Genomic DNA, 25,947 nt, shown 5'->3' on the forward strand with positions numbered 1-25,947 from the left:
AGCCTTTCCTCTAGGGCTATCCCTAGGCTGTGATCTTTTACCTACCCCCCCACAAAAGTTAAGAACAGATCAGATAGTCACACCCCAGGCTTATGTTGACATTAAACCTCTGATCCGATCCTTACCTCGTATTACATTCACACACTTCACTCATGCCTGCACTAACCCAGGGGCTAGAGAGGGACTAGATTTATAACAAATTTTTTAGCACCTATCCCACAATAACTAGAAGCTAAAACAGAGAAAGCTACCCGAGGGCTCCATATCTTGGCCTAGGAGGGCACAGGCAAAGTCCACTTGGGTGACATTACGTTACTCCCAGCCTACGAGTTTTGCTGCCTATATACTGGTATTTATAGGGAGCCAATCACGACAGGCAAGGAGATACTTCTGTGGCATACAAAGGCAAGGCCCTGTCCCTGCAGTTCATTGAGGCAGCCGAGTCAGCTGGGGGCTGCTCCCCGATTGTTTCACCTGTGGGACGTGTGTGTCTGGTTCTAGCTCTTTAGCAGGATGTGCCCACAGCGCACATGGTACCTTGAAGACTTTAATCTGGCAGCTGGCAGAATGCAGGTGCTCCGTGTACTCCCCATTCTCATTCTCTTTAAAGGTGTCGATCTGGACTCGGAAGGGCACTCCCTTTTCGCCGCCATGTTTTCTCATGGTGAACTCTGTGCTGATACAGTGCACCTGAGGAGAGTCACCCAGGAGGGGCATCATTAGTAACGAGAACATGCCTGGTAAACATTCAAAGCCAAATGTTCCCCCTAAAGTCTCACACTCAGCTGGACACATCCCAGTGAGATGCGTGCAGTGCAGGGCTGAGATGGAAATGCTTCGGATAGCACGAGCATTAAGGCGTTAAAGTGTGTGTGTGTGGGGTGTGTGTTTAATTCACTTTCTGCCTACAAGATTTCCAACCTACTATTGTTACAAATGACGCTCCAAGATCACTAAAACTGAAAGCAGACTGCAAACCCCACCCACACTTTTTCCAGTTTATTCCTTCTAGGCCCAAAGGACCAGATTTTCAAATATATTTAGGCACCCACTGGGATTTTCAAAGTGGCTAAGCAAGTTAAGCACTCAAGTCCTACTGATTTCAATAGGAAATTAGCAACTAGCTTACGTGCTTTCAAAAATCCCACTCGGTGCCTAAATACCCTTGACAATTTGGCCCAAATGCACAGGTAATTTCACTGTTTTATAGCTAGTTAGAGGCACTTCCTATTTCATACTGTAACAAGACAATGCCACCCTCATGCATTGCTCTAGGGGGAGCTCTTGTGCAGATCCTCCCCCAGCTCCTGTAAAACCCAGCTGGCTGCTGTTTCTGAGTATTGACCCAGGAAAGAGCCCCTTTTCCTAGGACAACTTCTCCCCTTCCCTGGGTTGCTGCAAAGGAGCAGCAGGAGCTGGGTGTTCCCCGCAACTCCTGTCTTACCTGGATGAACACTGAAGTCCTCTTTGAAGGATCCCAGAGAAACTCCACTGTATTTAGTTGTGTTGGATTTGCCCTGGGGTCAATTATACCCACAGACATCGGGATATCTGTGGAAGCACAACACACACTTGGAGGGCAAGCACAAGGCAGAAAGAGTCTCTGACTCTCTGGATGTATTAGCACTAGGACAGTGACAGAGGCAACGTCTCCATTTCACTTGCCCTGCAGGAACCAGAGCGGAGTGAATTTCTTGAGGAAGTTCAGTGTGCAAGAAATCAAGGGATCGAGGAGTTTGGCTAGAGCTCCACATAGTTCAGGCAGATGCTGTGCAAGCTTCCCCACTCCCAGCCTCGATAATGCACCTCAATCCTAGCCTGCCACGTAGCGGTGGCAAGGGAGACAGAGCACTATGGCGGCCACAGCTTGGTGAAGACGTGTATTACAGTGGTGTGAAGGCTCCTGTTGTGCAGGGGACGTGGAACAAGGGATACTGAATGTTTTTAAACCCTTTAATACCTACAATGATGAGTTAGTCACTTTTTTTCCTGAAGGGCTAAGGGCGAGGGAGGTCATAGTCAAAACAGAACTGCCAGCTAAAGCCATGAGTCAGTACTAAATGTAATAATTTACCCTCTATTTTAGGAGCAGCAAAGCATTCTTATTCCCTCTTCTTGCCTATAAAATAATTCTTGGGTTACTTAGAGCACAGAAGAGGTTTGGATCAGTGGGAATTGCATCAGTTAAGACAAACTACGTGCAAATCTGTTCTTCATGCCCTATCCGGGCTGCTGCAGGCACTCACCTATATCCAATATCCTGTCCCCGGGCCTGTTCCATCTCCAGCCCTCAAGCTGCTGATGCTCCGTGTATTGCAGCCGCCGGTCATGAAACACCACTCGAAATATACTCTAGAGGGAACAGAGAATCACCGTGTGTCCCGCCCCGCAACCGTCGCTAAGCGGCTCAGGCGGTAGGGTTCCCCAGCTCAGTGAAAGAGCAGGGAGGGAGAATACGGGAGATCTAGAGCCATACACAGAAGCTGGAGGGGCAAAAGAAGGAGTTAAACTAGGCCCTGTGAGGTGAGTGACAAGCCACCAAGTCAGCATTTCCTCTCATCCCAGCTCTTCCCTATCAGGGTGCTTGTGGGGAATGATTCAAAGATCCATCCAAAGATGGAATGAGGTGAAGCATTAGCTGTGGGGGAAAGGGAGTCCTTTTGCACAATACAAAGTTCTCCCTCACCTCTATACCCCACAGGAGATGTGTGTAACCACCACATTCTCTTTTCTTGGCACTGAACTGTCGTACCTTAGTCTGGACCTGAGATCCTCAAGCGTTAACAGCAGATTCTCTGCCAAGGAGGTGGAGGAGTCTAGCTGGCTCAATTTTCCGTAGGGCCTTTGGTTCTGGTGGAGCCTTGGGGAGACCAGTTAAGCCCACACCTGCTGGGGAGCACCTTGTGCAGGTTGGTGGCATTGAGTGCCTGAAAGCACCTATCAATCCCTATGCCCAGAGGACCTTTCCGTGCAGACTGCCTGGTGTTTTGCTGCATTGGCAGGGTGCCCTGTGTGAGGATGTCTGTATAAAAAGGACACTCTCATTCTCGTTCACTTACCTTTACCAGTTTCCCATTTATCTCAGGCAGCTCCCCGATTTTCCTGTTATCTAGCATCCGGATCTCATACGATTGACCTAGGGAAGAGGCCTAACAACCGTTAGCCGCACATGCGTTCTGCTCTTCTGTCACTCTTGTATTAGATGGCAAATTAAATGCCAAAGAAGTGGCAAGAAGTGTAAGTGACATGTTGATCAGGGACTGGATGAACACTGTCCAAGGGAGAGGGCCCTGTCGGGATGTTAGCTCCTGTCCTTCCTTGTGAACCAAGATGTAGCTTTCTAGGAATTGCCCACACTAACAAAGCTCATCTACTTGCAAACTAAGAATATGAGAAGAAACCCATTACGTTGACTTAATTGGGTTACCAGCAGCTATCCTGATCTTTCCAAAATCCCACCTATGGAGGTGATTGGAATTTATAGACTCGGACTGTAAGGTCAGAAGGGACCATCATGATCATCTAGTCTGACCTCCTGCGCATTACAGGCCACAAAACCTCACCCACTCCTCCAAGAGAATACACATGTTGAAGAATTTCCTATCCCCAATAATATGCTTGCTCTAACTTACTTCCTCTTATAGCCAGTCACAAGAACATGTGCTGGCAGCCAGGTGAGCAAAGTCCTAGTAAGGAGAAAGGGGCATGCTTCTGATGCATCAAGTAGGATCAGGAGATGCATCTGTAGCACAGTCTACTTTAGGTTATGAAGATTGTCTATAATGCCTGTAAGATGTAGTGTATTTGTTGCTATAGACACTAACCAGTCCTATGCTAGCCTTGGTCTAAGAACCACAAAGGTTAGCAGTAGATTCTCTGCCAATCAGGCTGGGGAGGGTTGGATGGCTCAGTTTTCCTTAGGACTTTTGGTTCTGGTGGAACCTTGGGGAAACCAGCTAATCCCACACCTGCTGGGGTAGAGAGAAATGAGGTGAAAAGGCCGGAAGCCTCGAAGCAGCTTGGGTTTTAGTACAAAGATGGTTCACATGTGAAGAGAGAAAGTTTTTAAGAGTATGTTATGAAAGTCAGACCCTTAATAAATAAATATATGTGAGCCAATGAGCCGATTTCCACCTGCCCCCACAGAATAGCCTCACCTTGATTGAGATAGGTGAGTGTTTCGTCATGGAGTTTCACTGCAGGGGATGTGGCTGCACACAGAACGTATTGAAAAGGCAGGATCTTGTTTTCGTTGTCGGGAGGCAAACTTGATTCTTCCTGTTTGAATATGGGCAGGGCTAGAACATCACTGCAACAGAGATTTGTCAGTCAGGTTGGTTTTGGCTCCAACTGCACAGAGATGTCAATTTCACACCTCACGCCTCCCTCCATCTCACACCCATCTTCAGCCTGTACAAAAAGGGCATGAAGCAAACTATTCTGAACAGCACCCAAAGACTGATTCTTGCAAGTTTTTTTATTATTATTATCCTCCCTGCCCTTCTAAATACGATCAATTCCCTGCTTCAATCATCATCAGCGTGTGGCTTAAATGCAGAGATATCCCCTTTAACAGCAGACCTATTTTACTACCTTTATACCCCATGGCACACAACCAACATTGCAGCGCACATTCTCCAAGATGGGAGGTTGGGTAAGTGAACAGAGACATTAATGTCATACTGCAAAAAATGGCCAGTCACCCTCTTGACCCTCAGGAGCCATAGGTAACCACCTCCACAGCTGCAACATCCACCCGTGCAGCTATCCACAACCCAAACTGGGTCTCCAATTGCACCAGCTTCCAGTGACTGGTTTGTTTTATAAGCTGTGGTGCAAGAGCTCATACCACCAAACTAATTTGTTAACGCTGAGCTTTCATGAGCTTCAAGGGAGCAATCACTGGTAATGCCTCAGCATGCTGCTCCTGGAAAGGTCACTTTGTGCTGATCCCTGTTTAAAACAAGAACTATGTACAGACATATACGTGTATCTCAGGTTGGGCTGATTTAAATCCGATTCCAATCACAGATTCAAAAATCAGCAACCAGGAAACCTCGATTTCAACCCATTTTAATCTTGTTTTGCAGTTGTACTTTTTAATAACTTTCCTAAAGACAAAACTGATTCTCATTGGTTGGTAACCACTACACTGTATTGATTTGTAACTAAATAAAGCCTTCAAACTATATTTGGTACTTTTTGCTAACCAGGAGAACACCACAAGCTATACACATTTATTAAGCACCTGTGTAGCTTAACATACATTTAAATTTTGAAGTTTTTACATTTTTATAGCATTAGAAAATAAGAAATGCACCATTCACAGTTTACCAACTGATTAGTGTCTAACTTCATTTAGATGGAAATTATATTTTTGGGAGCATTTTTATTTGAATTCTAAACTTGTTTTTATTAATTAAATAAGACTACTTTAAATGTGTTAGATAGGCAAGAAAAAGTTTTATCCAAATATGTTTTGCACTTAAAACAAACTGATTTATTAAACAGAATAAGTATCTGTAGTTAGTGAACTGAATTGTTTCTGATCACCATGTTTTTTAAGATCTTAAAACTAGTAGATCTCATCCTTTCACACCTTGTTTCTAGTCATAGATTGGAAGAGGAAAACAAGCTTCCCTGCTTTTTCAACTCCCAGTTGGTTTCTCAACCAAGAACAAACTAGTCATTGAACTGAACTAGCTGAATAATCCGAAGGGGAGAAAATACTCTCTCTGCACCTGCAGAAGAGGCCACTGCTGCCTACAGCTAGTTTAGCACTCAAACTACCACCAGTTCAGTGAAACTTCAGCACCAAACACATACTGCTTGAATATCATTCGAATAATTAATAGTTTACAGCAAATTTAAAGCTTGAATACAGATTGGCAATTTCAATTTTAAACAGGTTTTCTTTTAAAAAGAAAAGTGTATTTAAATTTAATTTTTTTAAAAAGATAACCGATTTTTATCTATTCTGATTTTTTATTTTAAAACGTATAGCGTACATGCAAAAGGCACGTCCTATAGCAAACCATTAACCTTCACAGAAGTGAGGTATGTCATAGCTCCAGTATCAACTTTGCTCCTTCCATTAGCTCAAAAAGTTAGATAAATTCTTGCTTCTGTGTTCAGTCTGTGCATACAGACAGCTGTCTCCATCGGACAGGCTGAGAACTGAACTCACTTGTCACGCGCCATCACATTTTTCAAGGAAGAATGTGCAGACAGGTCGTAAAGGAGTCGCGCTTGGTCACAAACCACTCCTCAACACGGACATCTGCTGCAGGCAGCATTTTTTCAAAAGCTAGACAGTTTGCTAGGTTACCTTGGGGGTGGGAGGGATGGGAAGGGCAGGGATGATTCACCTTGCCTTTCCCTCAGGGCCTACCGTCTTTGAACCCCTTCTCATCCCTCTCTGCCCCCTCACTGGGAGAGCTGAGTCAAGTCAATCCCTTTCAAATTCAGAGCCATCACTGCTATGTTCAAACAACGAACAGCCAACAAGAGCTATGGTAACATGAATACAACCCCTAGAACGTACTCCTTGGAGCAGGGACCACGCCTGAGTTTGTAGAGCACCTAGCACAAAGCCCCAATCTGGATCTACTGGGAGCACTCAACAATATAAATGCTGCACAACAAATCACCAACCCATCTTCGCCAACTAGCCAGCCATGTGAGTGAATGGTACCATCATGCTTGTGGGAGCTTTGGACATTTGTAGAGTCCTGCGCGGAGACAAAATTTGTACCCACATCCGATCCACAAACATGGTCCACGGATATAAAGAAGATCTCTGCAGATTTGCAGGGCTCTAGGCATTTGAACTCCTACATCTAGGCAAGCAAGCATGTCCAGGAGTCACTAGAAGAGAAGATCCTCCCACCGAGCTGCCATGGAGATGGAGCAGCTTTTATGGAATTGAGGATGGCAACCCAACCAGACATTCCTTCGTATTAGAAATAACGGGCAGATTTTTCCACAGTAACGATAATCAATCTTTGGAACAAATTACCAAGGGTTGTGGTGGATTCTCCATCACAAGAAATTTCAAAAACCAACTGATGTTTTTTCAAAGAGATAGCTGTGCTTGAACCAAAGCATATTGAACCTGAAGCAGGAATTAATTTACAAAGAAATCCTATGGCCTTTGTTACACAGGTGGTCAGACTAAACCAACACAATGGTTCCTTTTGACCTTAAAAAGGAAACAAAAAACAAAACTACAGCACCTTGCATTAGCTAGTGACATTTCTCAGCACCCTTAACTCCAATAGAGAAGATTTAAACTCCAATTAGTAGAAATTACCAGTAAATCATTATTAGACCATCGATTTCTACACCTCATTTGTCACTGGCCGTTTACAAATCTGGTTTGCCTCAGATGCCACTGCGAGGGGCTGGGTCATTGAAGGGTCTAAAGCAACACGCGCTAGTGACCTTTTCCAACAGTACCACAACATATCATCTGGGTACATCACTGACCTGTCAGATTTACAATAAGCCAGGGATTCCCCCCCCCCCCAAAAAACAATAATAATTTCAAGTAGGACCCCAGAAGGGATACCAAGGTAAGTATCCCAAGTCCCAATGAATTTAAACAGGCCAACTCCCTATGGCAGTGGTTTTCAAACTGCGAGTCACCACCCAGTACTGGGTCGTGGAATGGAAGGCACTGGGTCATGGCGGCTCTGGTCAGCACCGCCGACCGGGTCGTTGAAAGTCCTGCCAGTAGCACTGCCTGGCTAAGGCAGGCTAGTCCCTACCTGTTCTGACACCACACTGTGCCCTGGAAGTGGGCAGCAGCAGCTCCTGGTGTGTGTGTGTGGGGGGGGGGGGAACACATGGGGCTCTGCGTGTTGCCCCCACCTCGAGCACCGGCTCCGCACTCCGGTTCCCGGCCAACAGGAGATGAGGGGGGAGGGGTCACGGTGCCTGCAGGCGAGAGCAGCTAGGAGCTGGACCTGCTGCTAGCTGCTTCCAGGATGCAGTGTGGTCCATGGTGCCATGACAGGCAGGAAATCTGCCTCAACACCCCTGCTGTGTCACTGACTGGGAGCTGCCCGAGATAAGCCCGTGCCCCAATCCCCTGCCCCAGCCCTGAGCACCCCCTAAAGCCGGAGCCCTCCCTGCACCCCAAATCCCTCATCCCCAGCCCCACCCCAGAGCCTGCACCAGCCCAGAGTCCCAGCCCACACCCTGAACCCCTCATTCCTGGCCCTACCCCGCAGCCCTCACCCCAGCTCTGTTGGGTCATGGGCATCAACCATTTTCTTCAACTGGGTCTCCAGAAAAAAAGTTTGAAAATTGCTGCCCTAAGGCCTTGTCAGCACACAAAAGGTGTATCACTTTAACTGCAGGTTTCAGAGGAGCAGCCGTGTCAGTCTGTATTCGCAAAAAGAAAAGCAGGACTTGTGGCCCCTTAGAGACGAACCCATTTATTTGAGCATGAGCTTTCGTGAGCTACAGCCCACTTCGTCGGATGCATCCAGTAGAAAATACAGTGAGGAGATTTAGATACACACACAACATGAAAGGGTGTTATCGTACACACTGTAAGGAGAGTGAACTCCAGCAGCATATGTGCCCCTAGCAGGGATGCAGTTATACTGCTATCAAAGTGCTGGTAAACTGGTATAGCTTACTCCCTTTCCCACATGGGAATAAGCTATATTGGTAAAACTGCATTCACACTAGGGGTTGTACTGGTAGAATTATCGTCAGTTGGTGTGTGGTGTGGGGGGGAAATACGCCCTTAATGGAAAGAGTTCTACCACTACAAAAACCTGGGGTGTAAACCAGGCTTTCAGCACTTCTAGAAAATCCCAGCGGATGTCGCTAAAAGTCTCTCAGACTTCATCAGCGGTCCATAGCACTGACAGGAGGGGCGCTCTGGAGACCTGGTTTCAGAATCTGATACAGCGCTTTGCTGGAGAAGCCTGACCATTCTTTGCCAATACGTGACTGTTACTGACACACACACACACCATGGTGCATTCGAGGTGGAGGGCGCTGAAGTGCAGCTATAACGGTGGGACTTTTTTTTTTTTAAATGAAAAGACGTTTCCCCCCTTCAGTTCAGTTCTGCCACTCAAGCCCTCCGCCAAACACCAGCTGCCCACCATGCGATACACTGGTATCTCCAGGAATAGCACCTTACAGAGGAGATACTGCAATTGAGGCAGCAGCTGCTCAAAGCCTTGTCTATACGGAGTCCTCAACCAGCATAGCTAGTGCAGAATAAACTGTTCTGGAACAGTACCAAGTGGGGAATACTTCATTCTGGCAAAAAAAAAAAAAAAAAAAAAAGTCACGCATTCCACAATAGCTCTTCCAGAAAATGTCCTTGCATAGGCAGGGCTCAAGAAAGAATGTTCTATGGGTCAGAGGAAGTCAAGTCTTACCAAACAATGAAAGAAGCAGAGCTCTGCTCACAAGACGGGGCGGCAGTGTTGCATAAACAGACAAACCCGTCACACCTAGCACTGGATGAGACAAGGGAATTTTAACTTGCTAGATTAGCAAAGTAACCAGAAACTACTTTGCCCCTAAGGGTAAGATTGAATGGAATGCGAGGCCCTATTCAGACTAAGGTCACCAATACCATTACAAACATGGGGGGGGAAAATAGTCTAGACAGTTCAGAGCGAACAACCACCACATACACACGCACACACAGAGAGTCCATTTCCTGGTTAAGCAAAGTATTTTGGGTATTAAAATATATGTCACATTCACACAGACAAACTTGGGGATGAGAGTTTTTCCAGTGTAAAAATCTTGGATGGATTGCCCTTATTTGCTTCTCTCCTTTGTCCATTATTTGAATTCCAGAAATGCCTAGCTATCCAACCGAGGTCAAGGCCCCTCACTGTACTAGGCATTGTATAAACACATAGTAAGACAGTCTGCCCCAGAGAATTTACAATCTAAACAGACAAGATAAAGGTTGGGGTGGATTGGGGGAAACTGAGGCAGAAAGAAGAGAAGTGACTTGCTCAGGGTCGCACAGTCAATGTCAGAGCCAAGATGAAAACTAAGGTTGTCTCAGACCCACGCCAATGCCCACTGGGCCACACGGCAGCTCATCTGTAGAAGCCCCACTGTCAGATGCACCTCTTCCTTTGAATTAAGTTGTATTTGAGAGTTTCCAAAACTTTGCTTCCATGCAAATATTGAGACCGTGCAATGGCTCACACACTTTCCTTATGCCTTGGGGGATGCAACAGTTTTTATTATTTAATGCTTCTTTCCAGTTTGCCTAGCATGCTGTTGACCACAAACATGAAACACACACGCCACCTCTTAGCACAGACTTCCTACCTTGGCTGGAGGATGATTACGTTGGGCACAAACAAATCCCACATTAAGAGATTGCAGCTGTAGCATACAAAGCTAGTGAAATCAAAATAAACCCAAGGCAAAGCCCAGCCATTTGCATCGGTCCAGCTCAGTGTCCTGTATCTCATCTCCAGTGCACTATGTGAATCTATCATCTGATGCTACTGTAACTTTTGTCCAGTCTACAGTTCAAGAACACCAGAATTTGTACCCTAGGGAACAATCCTGCACTGGCAGGGAGACAGCTCAAATAATTTAAGTTACTGACAAATTTGACAAGCCACGAACCTATGCAAGTCAAAGTGCCTTCTCCACGATAACATTACATTTGAGACCAGTGACAAAAAAAGTCTATGCATACAGCCGTAGTTAAACCTCCTTTCGGTCTCCCAGTACATCTCCTCTTATCTCTGCATCTCAGCTTACAACTTCTTTGAGGCAGACTGACTGTTTGGTTCTCATGTACGTAGTGTCGCTGTAGCGGCGTCGGTCCCAGGATATTAGAGACAAGGTGGGTGAGGTAATATCTTTTGTTGGACCAACGTCTGTGGGTGAGAGAGACAAGCTTTTGATCTTACACAGAGCTCTACTTTATTTGTTTCTCATACCGCAATGAGCACGTCAGCTCTTAGAAATATCTACAGCCTTAGCTCAAATAAATTGGTTAGTCTCTAAGGTGCCACAAGTCCTCCTTTTCTTCTTAGAGGGAAGTCATTGTACTTAACAGAACACAGGTGTGGAGGCCAACAAGCTAGCTTGTTTTAACACAGGGCTTGGTAAATTTATTATTGGGATTGTATGATGGGGTTGCCTGCGATAAGCAGGGGACTCAACTCAGTGAGCCAGGAGGTTCCTTCCAATCATATGTAACATTGTACTTTTCAAAGAGTCTGAAACCCAGATACTCAAAAGGTATTTCAGGCACCTAACTCCTACTGATTTCAATTGGAGTTAGGCACCTAAATCCCTCTGAGGATCTGGGCCTGAGAGTTGAGTTACTTCTTTTTTTAAAAAAATGTCACTAATCCAATTTAACAGTCAGTGTTACTTATTAGTGGAACAGGAGATTTTGGGGACGATGTGTTGCTTTCAGGAGATAAGCTCTGATTGTTTTGAACCATCCTATCTCAGGTTTGGTCATGTGGCAGGTTGTAAGATAGGAGACTTTTTGACAGGTTTCAGTGGTAGCCTGTTAGTCTGTACCAGCAAAAAAAAAAAAAAAAAAAAAAGTGTCCATGTGGCACCTTAGAGACTAACAAATTTATTTGGTTTCAGAGTAGCAGCCGTGTTAGTCTGTATTTGCAAAAAGAAAAGGAGGACTTGTGGCACCTTAGAAACTAAAATTTATTTGAGCATAAGCTTTCGTGAGCTACAGCTCACTTCATCGGATGCATTTAGGGCAGAAGCTTTCGTGAGCTAGAGTTTCACCCTGTGCCCTGTTGACAAAAACGGAGCCTGGAGGAGGAGTGAAGGAACATTGTGGCATACATTTCCACCATGCCCAACACACACAGATCGATGTCGGTGGGGGCTGCCCTGCTCTAGAGCAGAGATTTTAACACCACTGCAGACCTTGCTTTGGAGAGGCTGAGAAATTTTCCACCACACTGGGAGTTCATTTAAAAACAGTTTAAAAGCACATTAAGTTTTGCTTGACACCCCTTTCAACTACTTTACTTTTCAACTACTTTAGGGGAACGTAGGGGGTATGGGGAAGAAAGGTAGAGAAGGAGGGTTAAGCCAGACCCTTAAAGGTCAACATGTTTTTTGTTGGTTTTTTTTTTGCTGAACATTAAGTCTGCTGAGGGAGAACTGGACTAGTCAAACATTTACCGTTTTGCCCCCTGAGCAAAGTTTTAACCCTTTGATTTCAGGAGATGAAATATTCATGGGCTCCCCTCCCCCCCCAAAATGCTGCAAAAGTAACCAGTCGCCATCTGATTCCATCATTATCATAACAGGAAGTGGCTGCTTTTAAAGAGAGAAACCCATGCAGAAGGCAAGTTGGGCAGTTGCTGGCTGCAGCCACCCCTCACTATAAGATGCATTGACATCTTATCTTTATTTCTTTTAAATGCCCTGATTTCTATCATCCATTCTACATGCATCACCATCCCTGCCTTCCACTAGATGTTCACATACTACAGAGTCAAGGGCCATGTAGCAAAGTATATAGTTAGACATCCACAGTCCATTTTGGTCAATTTCACAGTCATAGGATTTTAAAAATTGTAAATTTCATTATTTTAGCTATTTAAATCTGAAATTTCACAGTGTTGTAATTGTAGAGGTCCTGACCCAAAAAGAAGTTCGGGGGGGGTGGTGTCACAAGGTTATTGTGGGGAGGGGTTGCGGTACTGCTACCCTTCCTTCTGCACTGTCACCGCTGCCTTCAGAGCTGGGCAGCTGGAGAGCGGTGGCTGCTGGCCGGGAGCCCAGCTCTGAAGGCAGAGCTGCAGCCAGCAGCAGCGCAGAAGGAAGGATGGCGTGGTACGGCACTGTGACCCACACTTCTGCACCGCTGCTGGCGGGGCGCTGCCTTCAGAGCTGGACACCCAACCAACAGCCGCCGTTCGTCAGCTGCCCAGATCTGAAGGCAATGTAGAAGTAAGGGTGGCAATACCGCACCTCCCCTAAAATAACCTTGAGGCCACCCCCCCCCCAGGGTCAGGGCCCCCCAGTTTGAGAAATGCTGGTCTTCCCGTGAAATCTACACAGTACAGGGTAAAAGCGGACAAAAGACCAGATTTCCCGGGGGGGGGAGACCAGATTTCTGTGATGAGTTTTTTATGGCCGTGAATTTGGTATGGCCCTATATGTATAGATTACATATTTCTGCTACAGACCAACAGCTACAAGCCCATCTCTTGGTGCCAAGAGTCAGCCCTACAGCATGAGACCGCAGAAGCTTGCAGCTCATTAAACCCCAAAGGATGACAATTTTAGGGAAGCAAATAATATTTAACGATGCCAGTCAACTATGGAACTAACTTGGGCAGGTGCCTATTTGTTCATGGACTCACACTCCTAGTAAGTGCATCAGGGGAGAACTGAAAACAGGAATATACCAAACACCAATAGAACATACATACTAACCCTCACATTGAAACAAAGTAGAAAGACAATGAAAGGTACTTAGTATCACTAGAAAGCCAAGGGGATGGGGGAGCAGCACCAGGGAAAAACAGAGCCAGGAACATGCACAAGACATTACAGTAAATTCTTAGATTTTAGGGGCTCTCTCACACCCAGTGTATATAAGAAACTTATGCCACATCATCATCAACTGTTGGATATATTGCTGTGGCAGACATCTGCCCCCACACAACCAGCTAGACATACCAGGGAGACGCCTGGGTGCTGGAAACACAGCATTACTGCATCAAGGAATGTGCAAGAGAATTTACACAATTGGGCATGTTACATAATCCAGTTAAAAGACTTGGCTTGATGTTTCTCTGCAGAACGGACAGATGAAGAACCGATCTTTGCTATAGCTCAGGCATCCCATTAGAAAACAGTGATGGCTATTTTTCCTACAGAAAGATACCCTGAGCTAGAATTCCCCTGGATGCAACCATCCTACCTTGAGAACACCAGCCTTACCACTACATAACGAACATCCAGTCATCACTGCATTAGAACAGATGGAAAACATCTGGAGTTCTATATAACAACTTGGAACTAACATCAGGTTAAGAGACAGTAAAGCAGTTCGCTGTTACGTCACAGACTGCTTTTCACAGCATCAAATATTTAGCAAGTCTATAATAGCTACAGATCCGATTTAGCAGCTGACAAAGCTGTTAGGACCCCAGCTATTTGGGGCCCTACTTAACCTGGACTCTGAATTTCTGTTAGAAATATTACACATCCCAACAGGTGCTACACAGAGTCAGTTCTGGACCACTGTACTGCCATATTGGTAGAATTAGTCTAATCAAGCACAGAATTCCTAGTTACCCACTTGTTAGCTAAGTGTAAAACAAGCAATACATCACTACCAAAGATAAGTGCGCTCTCTAATAGCTACTAACAAGGCTGTATAGGTTACAGAAGCACAGCTCCTTCTGAGCCTTTGATTACTAACTGAACATACAGACAGGCATTCTGGTCCAGTGATCATACTGATATAGTTAACTGCATGGAGTTATCCTCACTAGAAAGATCACAAACAGCATCCAAAGAAAGCAATTTTCTTCATCTCTCAGTCACAGCAGTCATGGATTATGTTAAGAGCCCCTAGGCTGGGAGTTCTAATCATTTAAAGGCCATTACGTTCCTGTGCTATGCAACCCGGGTAGTAGAGTCAGCTTTACATGTTGTATGGTGTAATAAAAAGTTTAAATATTTATAGGAATGGTATCATTAAGACAGCCAGAGCTTAAAGAGCTCAACAGGTCCTCAAAAATGCTTGGACTCACAACTAGCATCTCCAGTGGAAACTCTTAATGACTTACCAAGAGATAGCAAGAGGTTGTGACCTCATGTGTTATCTCCAGCCTTCTTTAAGACACAGTACACTGCCAAGTCCCATCTTCTCATGCTCTGACCTTTCATGTCACCATTCATCTGCTCAGTTCAGGAAGATGATGAGTTGTAAGTTTTATTTTGGTAAAATCGAGAAGCTCTAACACAGAGGTTCTCAAACTGTGCTCCGGACCCGTCAGGGGGTTGCAAGGTTATTACATGTGGAGTCACGAGCTGTCAGCCTCCACTCCAAACCCCGCTTTGCCTCCTGCATTTATAATGGAGTTAAACATATTTTAAAAAGTGTTTTTAATTTATAACGGGGGGTTGCACTCAGAGGCTTCCTATGTGAAAGGGGTCACCAGTACAAAAGTTTGAGAACCACTACTCTAACATACAATTATATTCCCCATTAGCCAATTTATACTTCCCATTAACGGCTCCTAGACAACTAGTGATTCACAACTGAGACCCTCTTGTACAGTTGACAGAGTCAAACAAGCAACAGAGAGTTCCAGGAATTCTTCAAAGGGAAATGTATGGTCAGTTACTAATGAAATCTTTCAAAGCTGTCTCTGACCTCTTAAGAACTGCTTTGTTATATAAAGCTACCAGTAACACCAATGATTGCATCCACTAGCAAAACCATAGAAATGTTCAGCTGAAAGGGACAATCTCAGGCAGTCATCTAGGCCTTCCATCCCCTTGCTTCAAGGCAGGATTTAGTATACCTAGAAATACATCCTCTGATCCTATACTGCAGAATGTCCATAAGGTAAAGCCGAGACTGTCCATCTCCGAGGATGAAGATCATCTCCACACCCACCTACCAATGTACATTCCCAGGGTAGCATGGTGCCTCTTCCATAGTGAGATTAAAGAGCAACTGAAAACCACAAGGAGTGGTGGAGGGGAAAAACGACCACAAGCGAGGAAACAAAATGGCCATGGAAGTCTTTCCTCCCTGTGACTGGCGTGTGGAACTGCCATGACACAGGAGAAAATGTCAGATGTCAGGAAGGCATTTACCTACATTGGGACAGGCACTATTTATGTTCAGCTTAGGTCAACAAATGTCAGGGAAAGAGAGTTAGGTTTCAGGAGGCCAACAGAGTTCAGACCTAAGGCATGGAATGCTTTCCACGGAGGAGAAGGGAGTTGAGTTTGCTTAAGTCAATTACTATTACGTGGTATGAAAACTTTTTGGTGTTTAAATGCTCTTTACCCTGGAGTTGTAGGTAATATTTCAGTAGCAGAGCTCTGCCTCTGGTTGGTGCGTGTTGCTGGGAGGGTATGGAAGAGCCAGGTATTCTGGGTAGCTATTTCCTGGGGAAAACTCCATTCAGACTGCTGGTATTCAGCACTATTGCCCTGCTTTTATCAAGTGTACAGCTGAGTTTACAGAGGAAGGAGAAGACAAGCCATTTCACCAAGGTCATTTTACAAGTTAAGGATGTAAAATCCGCCCCCCCCACATTTCTTTGCAAGCTAACCGAAGCCGCCTTTATGGAATGCAAGCTCTGAAATGCAGCCAACAGGGTTTCACTTGAATATATTAATTTATCTGCGTTTCTGTTTTGGAAAAAACACCTGCTATTACAAGGGAGGGGGCCTGCCTGCACTGCCAGATTACAAGAGCTGAAACGTAGTCACAGAGTTTGGTTCCGGAGCCTCATGTCCAGCCTCTTTTCACTCTGGCTGACAAATTAGGTTTAGAACCTAATCCGATGAAGTGAGCTGTAGCTCACGAAAGCTTATGCTCAAATAAATTGGTTAGTCTCTAAGGTGCCACAAGTCCTCCTTTTCTTTTTGCAAATACAGACTAACACGGCTGTTACTCTGAAATAGGTTCAGAACCGTCTGTTTGGAAACTACATCACAATTTGGATATGACTCCATAAACCGAGCAGCATGATGACAAAGCACATAAACCAAAGGCACGCATCTGAACTGAACAGAAAGAGGAGGATGACTGGGGATTATAAAGGAAGTAGTAGTAATAGCAGGACGTGGCACCAAGAGAGCACAACCAAGGCAAAGAGCTCCATTATGCTCCTAACAGCACAAACCCATAGCGAGAGAGAATCTCTGCCTCCAGATTTTTACAATTTAAATAGATAAGACAGACAGAGGGGCGGGAGGGGGAAAAGGGGCCCAGAGAAGGGAAGTGACTTTTCCAAGGTCGCACTGCAAGTCAGTAATGGAGGCAAAACCAGAACCCAGCTCCCAGACCAGCACTCTAGCCACTGGACCACGCTGTATCTCATCTGGGCATCGTCAGACCTGATCCTGTAATGCTGGAGTTCTACATTCTTGTGGACACCTCCAATTTGTCTACAATTCAGAATAGCCATTTATGTTCCTTCACAGATGGGAGGGTGGGAATAGTCCTACGAAGTCCACTATCTGAAGGGGGATAAGACACAGACAATACTCCACTTTCAATATGGGCAAGATACACTGCTGCCCACCCTCTGACATGTAGGAAGTATAAGCCTGTCACTCCCAATTCTCAAACCCCTATCCTGGCTGGCTGTTCATTCCAGGAGCCAGCTCAAAGTCTGTCATTCTTAAAATGCTCTGTGCACTTGCTCAGCTGACTTCACAGCCCTCAGGCCCAATTCTCCACCGCACCACGCCTTGTACCATTGTTTCCACCACTGAAGTGCAAGACATTACCAGGTCAGATCAGCAGCACTTTGCACTGGTGCCACAAGATGCAGGGCAATGGAGTCAGGCCCCTTGCCGCCCCCACTCCCCAATCTCATCCATCTCCACCAGCTATCTAGGCTCGGCCTTCCTTGTGCACTGCAGGGGAGTGTTGGTGCCAGAACATTCCTGCCACTTAGGACAGGATTCCTCTATCTCACTTCAAGTTTTAACTGAAAACATCTCCCCATTTGCTAACACCTCTCCATTTCTCTCCCTCTCAGTCACTCTGAATACTAAACAACAGTAGGTAGCTCAGACCTAGCGTTTTTGCAAAAATAAAATAAGCGAAGTGTTAGTTTGTAAGTCTGAAGCCCAAACTTATGGCAAAGAGCTACAGCAAACCTGACCAGTCTATTTTCACTGCTTGCATTTCCTCTCAGGAGGAGACAGGTCATTTAGCTCTGAAACACTTGATAATAGCTAGGAAAGTGGGAGTGCTGTAACTGCTGCTTATTATGTTCATCACAAATTATCTGTTTGCTTTGCGTTCCATGTCTGTCTGTTGTAATCCCCTTGATGTTGCATCATGACTTTGCCTGTAAGCTCTTTGGGTTAGGAAGCATCTTTCAGTTATGTACCTGTGTAGCTGATAGCTCAAAGGGGTTCTGAGCCTGGACTGTGGTCTGTAGGCACTATGGGAATACAAATTAATATAAATAAATAATAAGCCACACTCACCAACTAATGTTACCTCGTTGTAAGGTTGGTTTTGGGGTTTTTTTTTGGATTGCGGTAGCACCTAGGAGCCGCAGCCATGGATAAGAACCCCATTACACCAGGCGCTGTACAAACAGAACAAAGACAGTCCCTGCGCCAAAGAACTTACAATCTAATTTTAATATTTGAAGGCGTTATCAGTAAAATAGTTAAAGGAGTTGGTTTTAAGAGTTATATATGATAAACGTGAGCGTGTCCCGGATGCTTGAAACAGAGCAGGTACCGTTTGCACGTAAGACACGCCACAAGAATAAGTTGGTGTTGTATAGCCTTGATAGTAGTCTCAGTCATACACCCAGAGGCAACCAGGAGAAGGCTCTAGCTATCCCCATCACCTGGTTAAATAAAAGACCAGGCCTGAACAGTAACAGCTGCTATTTAACACCATCTGTCCCCTAAAGGAGATGAAGTACCAGAAAGCAAGGAGCCCTTCACTGCTTGTTGACAATGGACTAAGGCAGTGGTTCTCCACCTATTACCATTGTGGGCTGCATATGCAGCTGTGTGTGTGTTATGTGGGCTCCATCCACACAATATATATACTACCAGTATGGACCTGAGGATGTCACATAGGCTGCAGCTGTGTGCTGATTGGCCGCAAGCGGCCCACTGCCACGGGGTGAGAACCACTGGATTAAGGGCATGTCAACACATACAGTGCATACCTCTCCCGTCAGCAGAATAAAACCACCTCCGAGAGCGGCGGTAGCTATGGGAGAACTTCTCCCCCCAGCATGGCACTGGCCACACCAACGCTTAGGTCAGTGTAATTTATGTCGCTATGGGGGAGGGTGGTTTATTCACGCCCCTGAGGAATATAAATTATGCCGACAAACTGTAGTGTGTTAGATTAACGCGAGCCTGTTGCATTTAAAGCACCTTGGCATTTGCACACGTCCTCCTCCAGGAAATGTCATTTAACTTTTAGCACATTTCAAACTCCACCTTATGTGTCCCCTGCTTGAACTTTTCACAGTGCACCTCTACCCAATGGGATGGTTTAAATGCTGGCATTAAGATGGCAACAACTTAGTGGTGGTGAAGTTTCATGTCAACCTATCCTGGGAGAAGCTCTTCCTGGAGAAAAAAAAAAGCTTGCTTTCCCCCTCCTCCCTCTCTCCTTTTGCTCTCTTCTGGCCAGTTCTCCTCAAAATACAAACATGTCCTTGAAACCGTGGACACTGCCAATTATTGCCCCATCTCTCCCCACCTCACAATCCTCTCCTCAAACTCTATCCTGGGTGTCCTGCCAGTCTGGCTTCCTCCATTTTCACTTCTCCAAAACCGCTCTCATCAAGTTTCCTGCTCCACCGTCAGCTTCCTTCAGTTCCCGGCTGCTTATGACACCACTGATCACACACAGTTCCTTTAAATCTTGTCCTGTCTTCTCCTCCCATCTCTCTGATTAGCCCTTCAGGGTCACATTCAAATGGTCCGCCTCATCTCTGTCACTCTGTGGGCAGTGTTTCGACAGGACTTCATCCTTGGCCCACTCATATCCCATTACGCCCGCCCTCTGGGTGATTGCTTCCACTGACAGTTTTGATCACGATCTTTCCACAGGTGACTCCACTCTACCTCTCCAGTCCTGACCCATCTCCCTCCACCCTACACCACCCCTTGGCCTGTCTCTCCAACATCCCCTCCCAGAGGTTAAGTTTAAGGTGGCCAAACTCCGGAACTTTCCTGCCAAGCTGTCTCCCCCATCACTGTCGGCAACTCCACCATCCTCCCAGGCACTCCTGTCTGTAATCAAGAGACATCTTGCACCCCTCCCCTCCATTGTATTTCAAACCAGCTTTGTTTTGATTCAGCTTCAGTTGATTAGGATTGACCGAAAGAAGCCCGGTTTCAGTCGAAACAGGAATGTACACACACACACACACTTTTTCACCAGTTTAAAATAAAAATCACACCTTAAGTTAAACCAGTGCAACTTTCTCATGCAGACCAACCCTAAGATCTCTAGAATGCCTCTTTGCCCATACACTGACCACAACACCCCCTTAACTAAACCTCTCCACTGGCTCCCCCTGTTCCATCACCAACCTGCCCATCAAGGTCCCTCACAGTTCCGCGCCTCCCTGCCACTGCCTTACTGTAATGTCCTCCTGTCCATCTCCTCCATGGGGCTAAAAAGTGCCAGATTCATTTGCACCTTCTTCCATGCCACCCCTTATCCATGACATGATACGAGCTCGGATACTGCACTTTTCATCTGTAGATCTCAAAGCGCTTTATTAAGTATTATGCCTTCCCGACAAGTGAGGCCACCACCCTCATCATCTTCAGATCACCTCTCAATGCCACATCAAGTCAGCCAGTCAATAATGGCTGGAGAGACAGAGGGAAATAGGTGGTACTTTATATATTTGAATTATTGGGCGGGGGAGGGGAAACAGACTGCCAACCTATATGTGTCTATTAAATTCTCCCTGACACAGCATGTCATATGTCATCTTTGATTGCAAGGGTGATGACCACCACACCAGGGATTGAACTGAGGACCTCTAGAGCTGAAAGCATGAGCTGCTATAGCTTAGCTGGGGCTGTGACCGTCTCTTATCCCCTACAGATCAGGTACAGAGAGGGACCAAGGAGACACTCAGCAGTGGGTTAACACAAACTCTTCTAAGCAAGAACAGGTCAGTACAGTGTCCAGCACAATGAGGTCCTGATCCTGAGCAGGGCTGTTGGTCACAATCATAATACAAGTATTAATTAGGCACTTTAATATTAACCGTATGATCCTTAAACTCCCTCCCAGCCCCCAGTGCAAAGTAGGGAAAGCGACTTCCCCCGAGGCCACAGAAAGGAAGAGAGCCAGAATCTCAGAGAAGCGTAGATTCCAAGGCCAGAAAGGAACACTGTGATTAGTCAGACCATGAGCACAACACAGGGCACAGAATGTCCCCTAAATAATTCCTGGACCAGATGTTTTAAGAAAAACATCCAATCTTGCTGTAAAATTGAGAATCCACCACAACCCTTCGTAAACGGTTCCAGTGGTTAATTAGCCTCACGGTCAAAATTTTACACCTTATTTCCAGCCTGCTTCAGCTTCCAGCCACTGGACCATATTAGATTCTTCTTCGCTAGACTGAAGAACCCATTATTAAATATTCGTTCCCCATGTAGATACTTATAGGCTGTAATCAAGTCACCCTTTAACCTTCTCTTTGTTAAGTGAAAGAGAATGAGCTCTTTGAGACTATCACTACAAGGGCTCATCTATACTTGAAAAGCTGTACAGGTCAGTGTAGCCATGACCTACACCAATGGGAAGAGTTCCAAGAGGTGGCAGCTAGGTCAACAGAAGAATTCTTCTGTCAACCTAGCCCTGTCTACACCGAAGGTTTAGCTACATCCCTTAGGGGTGTGAATTTTTCACACCTCAAGAGACATAGCCATGCTGATGTAATTTTCCTGCGTAGACCAACCCTAAGGCAGGTTTTCTAATCCTTTATTCATTTTCGTGGCTCTTCTCTGAACCGTCTCCACTTCATCAACCTCCTTCTTGAATTAAAGTATTAAGATACTAATGCCTGCACTCAGATCACAGAGAGCTGAAGGTGCTTCTCCTACCCCTTGGGCATGATTATTCGGGGCAAGATTAAGGAAGAGAGACTCTTGGCCTGATTAGTTGACGGAGCATAGAACAAAGAAGCATGGAACAGACTCTCCTAATCAGCAACAGATGGGAGGCACAGGATTTAGACTATATCTACACTAGGGCAAAACTTATGTTGCTCAGGGGTGTGAATATTCCCCCGGAGCGACATAAATTACATTGCAATAAGCATTCATGTGCACAGTGCTATGTTGGTGGGAGAGCTGCTTCCGCCAACATAACTTATGCTGCTCACTGAGGTGGTTTGTTTATGCCCACGGAAGAGCTCTCTCCAGTCAGTATATAGCATCTTCACCAGACATGTTGTAGCTGTATTAGAACAGTACAGCAGCACTGTATGCATATACATACCCTAAGTCTGGATGATTTATCCATAACTTGACAACAGCAGGAGGACAAATTCCAGAGGAATGGATTTGCTATATCCCCTTTAGCTGAACAGTCCATACCACCTGAGAACCTGCCTCCCACCATGGCCAATACCTGATTTTTAGAGGGGGTGAACTGCCCCAAATCTAACCAGCTGTGCAACGCTGAAAGGCAGGTGTTGTAAATTCTTCCTGACCCTGAGTTTAGATGATGCTCTCAAGCACAGAGTCCCCATTACTCCCATTTTAGGATTTACAAAACTCATAAAACTATCCTTCTTGACTGTTGAGTTCTGTGGCTAAATTTTAACTCTGACTCCCAGCAACCACTAACTCCTCAAGCCAACTTCATGAAGGGAGTGACACACTTTCATCTTGTTTCTAAATTCTACCTTATCTTCGCGTTTTATACTGCTGTCCAAATCTCCCAGCCACTGGTTTCACTTCATCTTTCATATTCAAAAATGCAGCATGCAGAGCAAACAAGGGGGAAGGTGTCCTCCCGTTACTTACATTACTCCCATTACGGATCACAACTGAAGACAGGATACTGCACTAAATGGCCCCTTGATCTGCTCCAACCTAGTGATGGCTTCAATCAGCCCACCAGAAAGTCATCTGCCCTTAAATGCAAGACCTGTGATACACTGTGCTGTCTGTTCAGCCCAGCCCAATGGAATATCCAACTACTCCTGGACTCTGCAGTCTCCCAGCCCGCGGTGGTCCAAACACAACCTCCATATTCTACTCTCATCACCCTTCTCAATTCATGGTGTAGGACAAGATGTTCAGGAGGCTCTCACCTACCTCATGCTGTAGGCGCCAGCGCCCAGCTCCTGCCCAATGCCTGAGAGGCTGGCATCAAAATCTTGCACCAGCCCCGATTCGATCACCTCGTCCGCCAGCGGCAGCTTCAGAGCCCACGCCATCCTCACCCAGTGGCTTGTGGCTCAGGCCCCGTGGCAAATGTACAACCCCCCACCCCCTCCAAGATCAGTGGGAAGCAGGGTACTCACTACAGAGTCACCCTTTCCAGGAGAAATACCCCAGGCACACCCAAAACCCACAATCTCCCCCTATAGTACCCTAATAGTGAGGGAGCTCCCTCCAGGGGCTGCTTCCCCACCAGGGACCCACAATTTCCAACTCCCAGAGGGCTCAACACACAGTCACCCCCTTCCAAGGGATACTATCTCCCTGAGACCTCAACACCCACAGACACTCTCTTTCCAGGGGCCACTACTCCCGCACATCCCAAGGACCCCAAGAGCCAGAGTCACCCCCTTCCAGGGGATACTAACCTCTAGGAACCCCAACACCCAGAGTCACCCCTCCCCAGGGACAGCACCCCCCAGCAACCCCCTCACCCAGAGTCACTCCCTCACAGGGGGCAGCACCCCCCAGGGGACCCCCTCACCCAGAGTCCCCCCTCCCAGAGGACAGCACCCCCCAGGGGACCCCCCCACCCAGAGTCCCCCCTCCCAGAGGACAGCACCCCCCCAGGGGACCCCTCACCCAGAGTCCCCCCTCCCAGAGGACAGCACCCCCCCAGGGGACCCCTCACCAGAGTCCCCCCCCCCAGGGGACCCCTCACCCAGAGTCCCCCCTCCCAGGGGACAGCACCCCCCCAGGGGACCCCTCACCCAGAGTCCCCCCCTCCCAGGGGACAGCACCCCCCCAGGGGACCCCTCACCCAGAGTCCCCCCCTCCCAGGGGACAGCACCCCCCCAGGGGACCCCTCGCCCAGAGTCCCCCCTCCCAGGGGACAGCACCCCCCCAGGGGACCCCTCGCCCAGAGTCCCCCCCTCCCAGAGGACAGCACCCCCAGAGTCCCCCCCTCCCAGAGGACAGCACCCCCCCAGGGGACCCCTCGCCCAGAGTCCCCCCTCCCAGAGGACAGCACCCCCCAGAGTCCCCCCCTCCCAGAGGACAGCACCCCCCCAGGGGACCCCTCGCCCAGAGGACAGCACCCCCCCCAGGGGACCCCTCGCCCAGAGTCCCCCCTCCCAGGGGACAGCACCCCCCCCAGGGGACCCCTCGCCCAGAGTCCCCCCTCCCAGAGGACAGCACCCCCCCAGGGGACCCCTCGCCCAGAGTCCCCCCCTCCCAGGGGACAGCACCCCCCCAAGAGACCCCCCTCGCCCAGAGCCCCGCCCCGCCCCTTCCCGCTCAGCGGCACCTAGGCCCCCTCGGCTGCCCGGCCCCGAGCGCGACCCACGACCCCACCACCTCGTCGTCCGGCCCCGCAATATGGAGGCGGCGGCAGCGCCGCAGCCCCCTCCTCCAGCCCAGCCGGGAACAAGCCCCGCCCCCTCACTCACTCGCGGCCAATAGCGGCTCCCAGACCCCTCCAGACCCGAAACGAGCGCCAGCCAATCACTTCTCACCGGCGGGCCCGTCGCCTCGGCAGCACCCTTGCGATAGGCTGAGCGCGCCGGACGGGGCGGGACTAGCGGGGTTAAGGCGCAGGAACCGCTCGGCGTGGTACAGTCCGGATTCCTCTCCCTCTCCCGTTGTAGGAATTGGCTCAGGCCAGTGCTTCTGAGGGCTGTGGGTTCGATTCCTGACCCTGGCTATTAAGTGCAATGAGTTGGGGTGAACTCAGCCTGGATCTTAGGGGACTGGATAATGGCAGGGGGGCTCTGGGTCGGGAATGAGAGCAATGGCAGACCTGGAGGGAGGGGGCAGAGATAGTGGGGGGCGTGGATTGGGATTGAAGGGCAGTGGCAGAACCGTCCTGGGGGATGAGCCCAGGGCTGGGATAGCAGGGGGCTGCAAGTAAGGACTGAGGGGGCATTAGCAGGAAGGGAGAATGCCAGGTGAGATCTAAAGGGCATTGGCGGAGCTGGAGGACTCCAAGAAAAATAGAGGGTTTGAGTGAGGAGCAAAGGCAAATAGTGCACTTGCTTATTTCATGCATTACAATAAATATGTACTGAACAGCTGCTGAGTTTTTGCAGCCAATGGGCTGGAAAAGCAAAACCAGTGTAAACCAATAGCGAGTTTCTTAAAATAACTTAGTACAAACCTGACAAAATCCTTCCAGTCCGACACACCAACTTTGCAGATGGATCAATTAAGCCTTAACATAACCCTGGAGCTAGCTGAGTGTTTGTAGCAAACAGAGGAGAACTCCAGCTTTGTGCATAGCTTCCCCCCGCCACCCCACCCTGCTGGTCCTCTCCAGGTGATATGGCTGCTGGATGCCCTTTTCAGGGTAGATCTAGAACTCAAATGCATCTCAAACACTGCATGCATCCAATGAAGTGGGTTTTAGCCCATGAAAGCTTGTGCCCAAATAAATTTATTAGTCACAAGTACTCCTTGGTTTTTTTTCAAATGAGAAAAGTAAGGCTTTGACTGAAATGTTCCCCCACTCCATCAGATGCTACAGACAGAATCTTCCATCAACACAGCCCTCAGCATGCAGATGGGGGGCCTGGCATTCCCACCACTATGGCAGGCTGGCTGCTGCCCTACAATTTGCGTGGCAGTTTCTTTCCCAGGAACCATCAGCACTGATAGATTCAAGCTGGGGTGGGGGGCTTGTTTTCATAGGGTGGATTTCCAATGGCTGCCGGCATTGCTGTTCTAGGAAGTGGGCGAGAGCCCTGCTGCAATGAAAACTCAGCCCAATGTCTGCTGGAAATGGGGTCAGGCTTGTTTACATTAGTAATCAGTTTTCAGCCCCAACTGGAGGAACAT

The 25,947-nt window shown here is 47.4% G+C and overlaps 1 protein-coding gene across 3 annotated transcripts in view; it reads right to left on the reverse strand.

The window, feature by feature from the left end:
• Positions 1-23,587, reverse strand: part of TFCP2 (transcription factor CP2) — a 38,381-nt gene extending 14,794 nt beyond the window's left edge. For 2 of the 3 annotated variants that reach the window (XM_084610633.1, XM_084610632.1), the window contains exons 1-6: positions 23,050-23,587; positions 4,158-4,309; positions 3,060-3,136; positions 2,247-2,352; positions 1,445-1,551; positions 538-690 (exon numbers count right to left, since the gene is read on the reverse strand). In XM_084610633.1, the coding sequence (XP_084466759.1) occupies positions 538-690; positions 1,445-1,551; positions 2,247-2,352; positions 3,060-3,136; positions 4,158-4,309; positions 23,050-23,171 (717 nt within the window). In that variant the 5' untranslated portion in view covers positions 23,172-23,587. Of the gene's footprint in view, positions 1-537; positions 691-1,444; positions 1,552-2,246; positions 2,353-3,059; positions 3,137-4,157; positions 4,310-23,045 lie in introns of all 3 variants that reach the window. The other variant, XM_084610634.1, reaches the window with a different exon arrangement.
• Between the last annotated feature and the right edge of the window lie 2,360 nt (positions 23,588-25,947).

Source organism: Lepidochelys olivacea (assembly GCF_965140295.1).
Source record: "Lepidochelys olivacea isolate rLepOli2 genome assembly, chromosome: 20".
NCBI lineage: Eukaryota > Metazoa > Chordata > Testudines > Cheloniidae > Lepidochelys > Lepidochelys olivacea.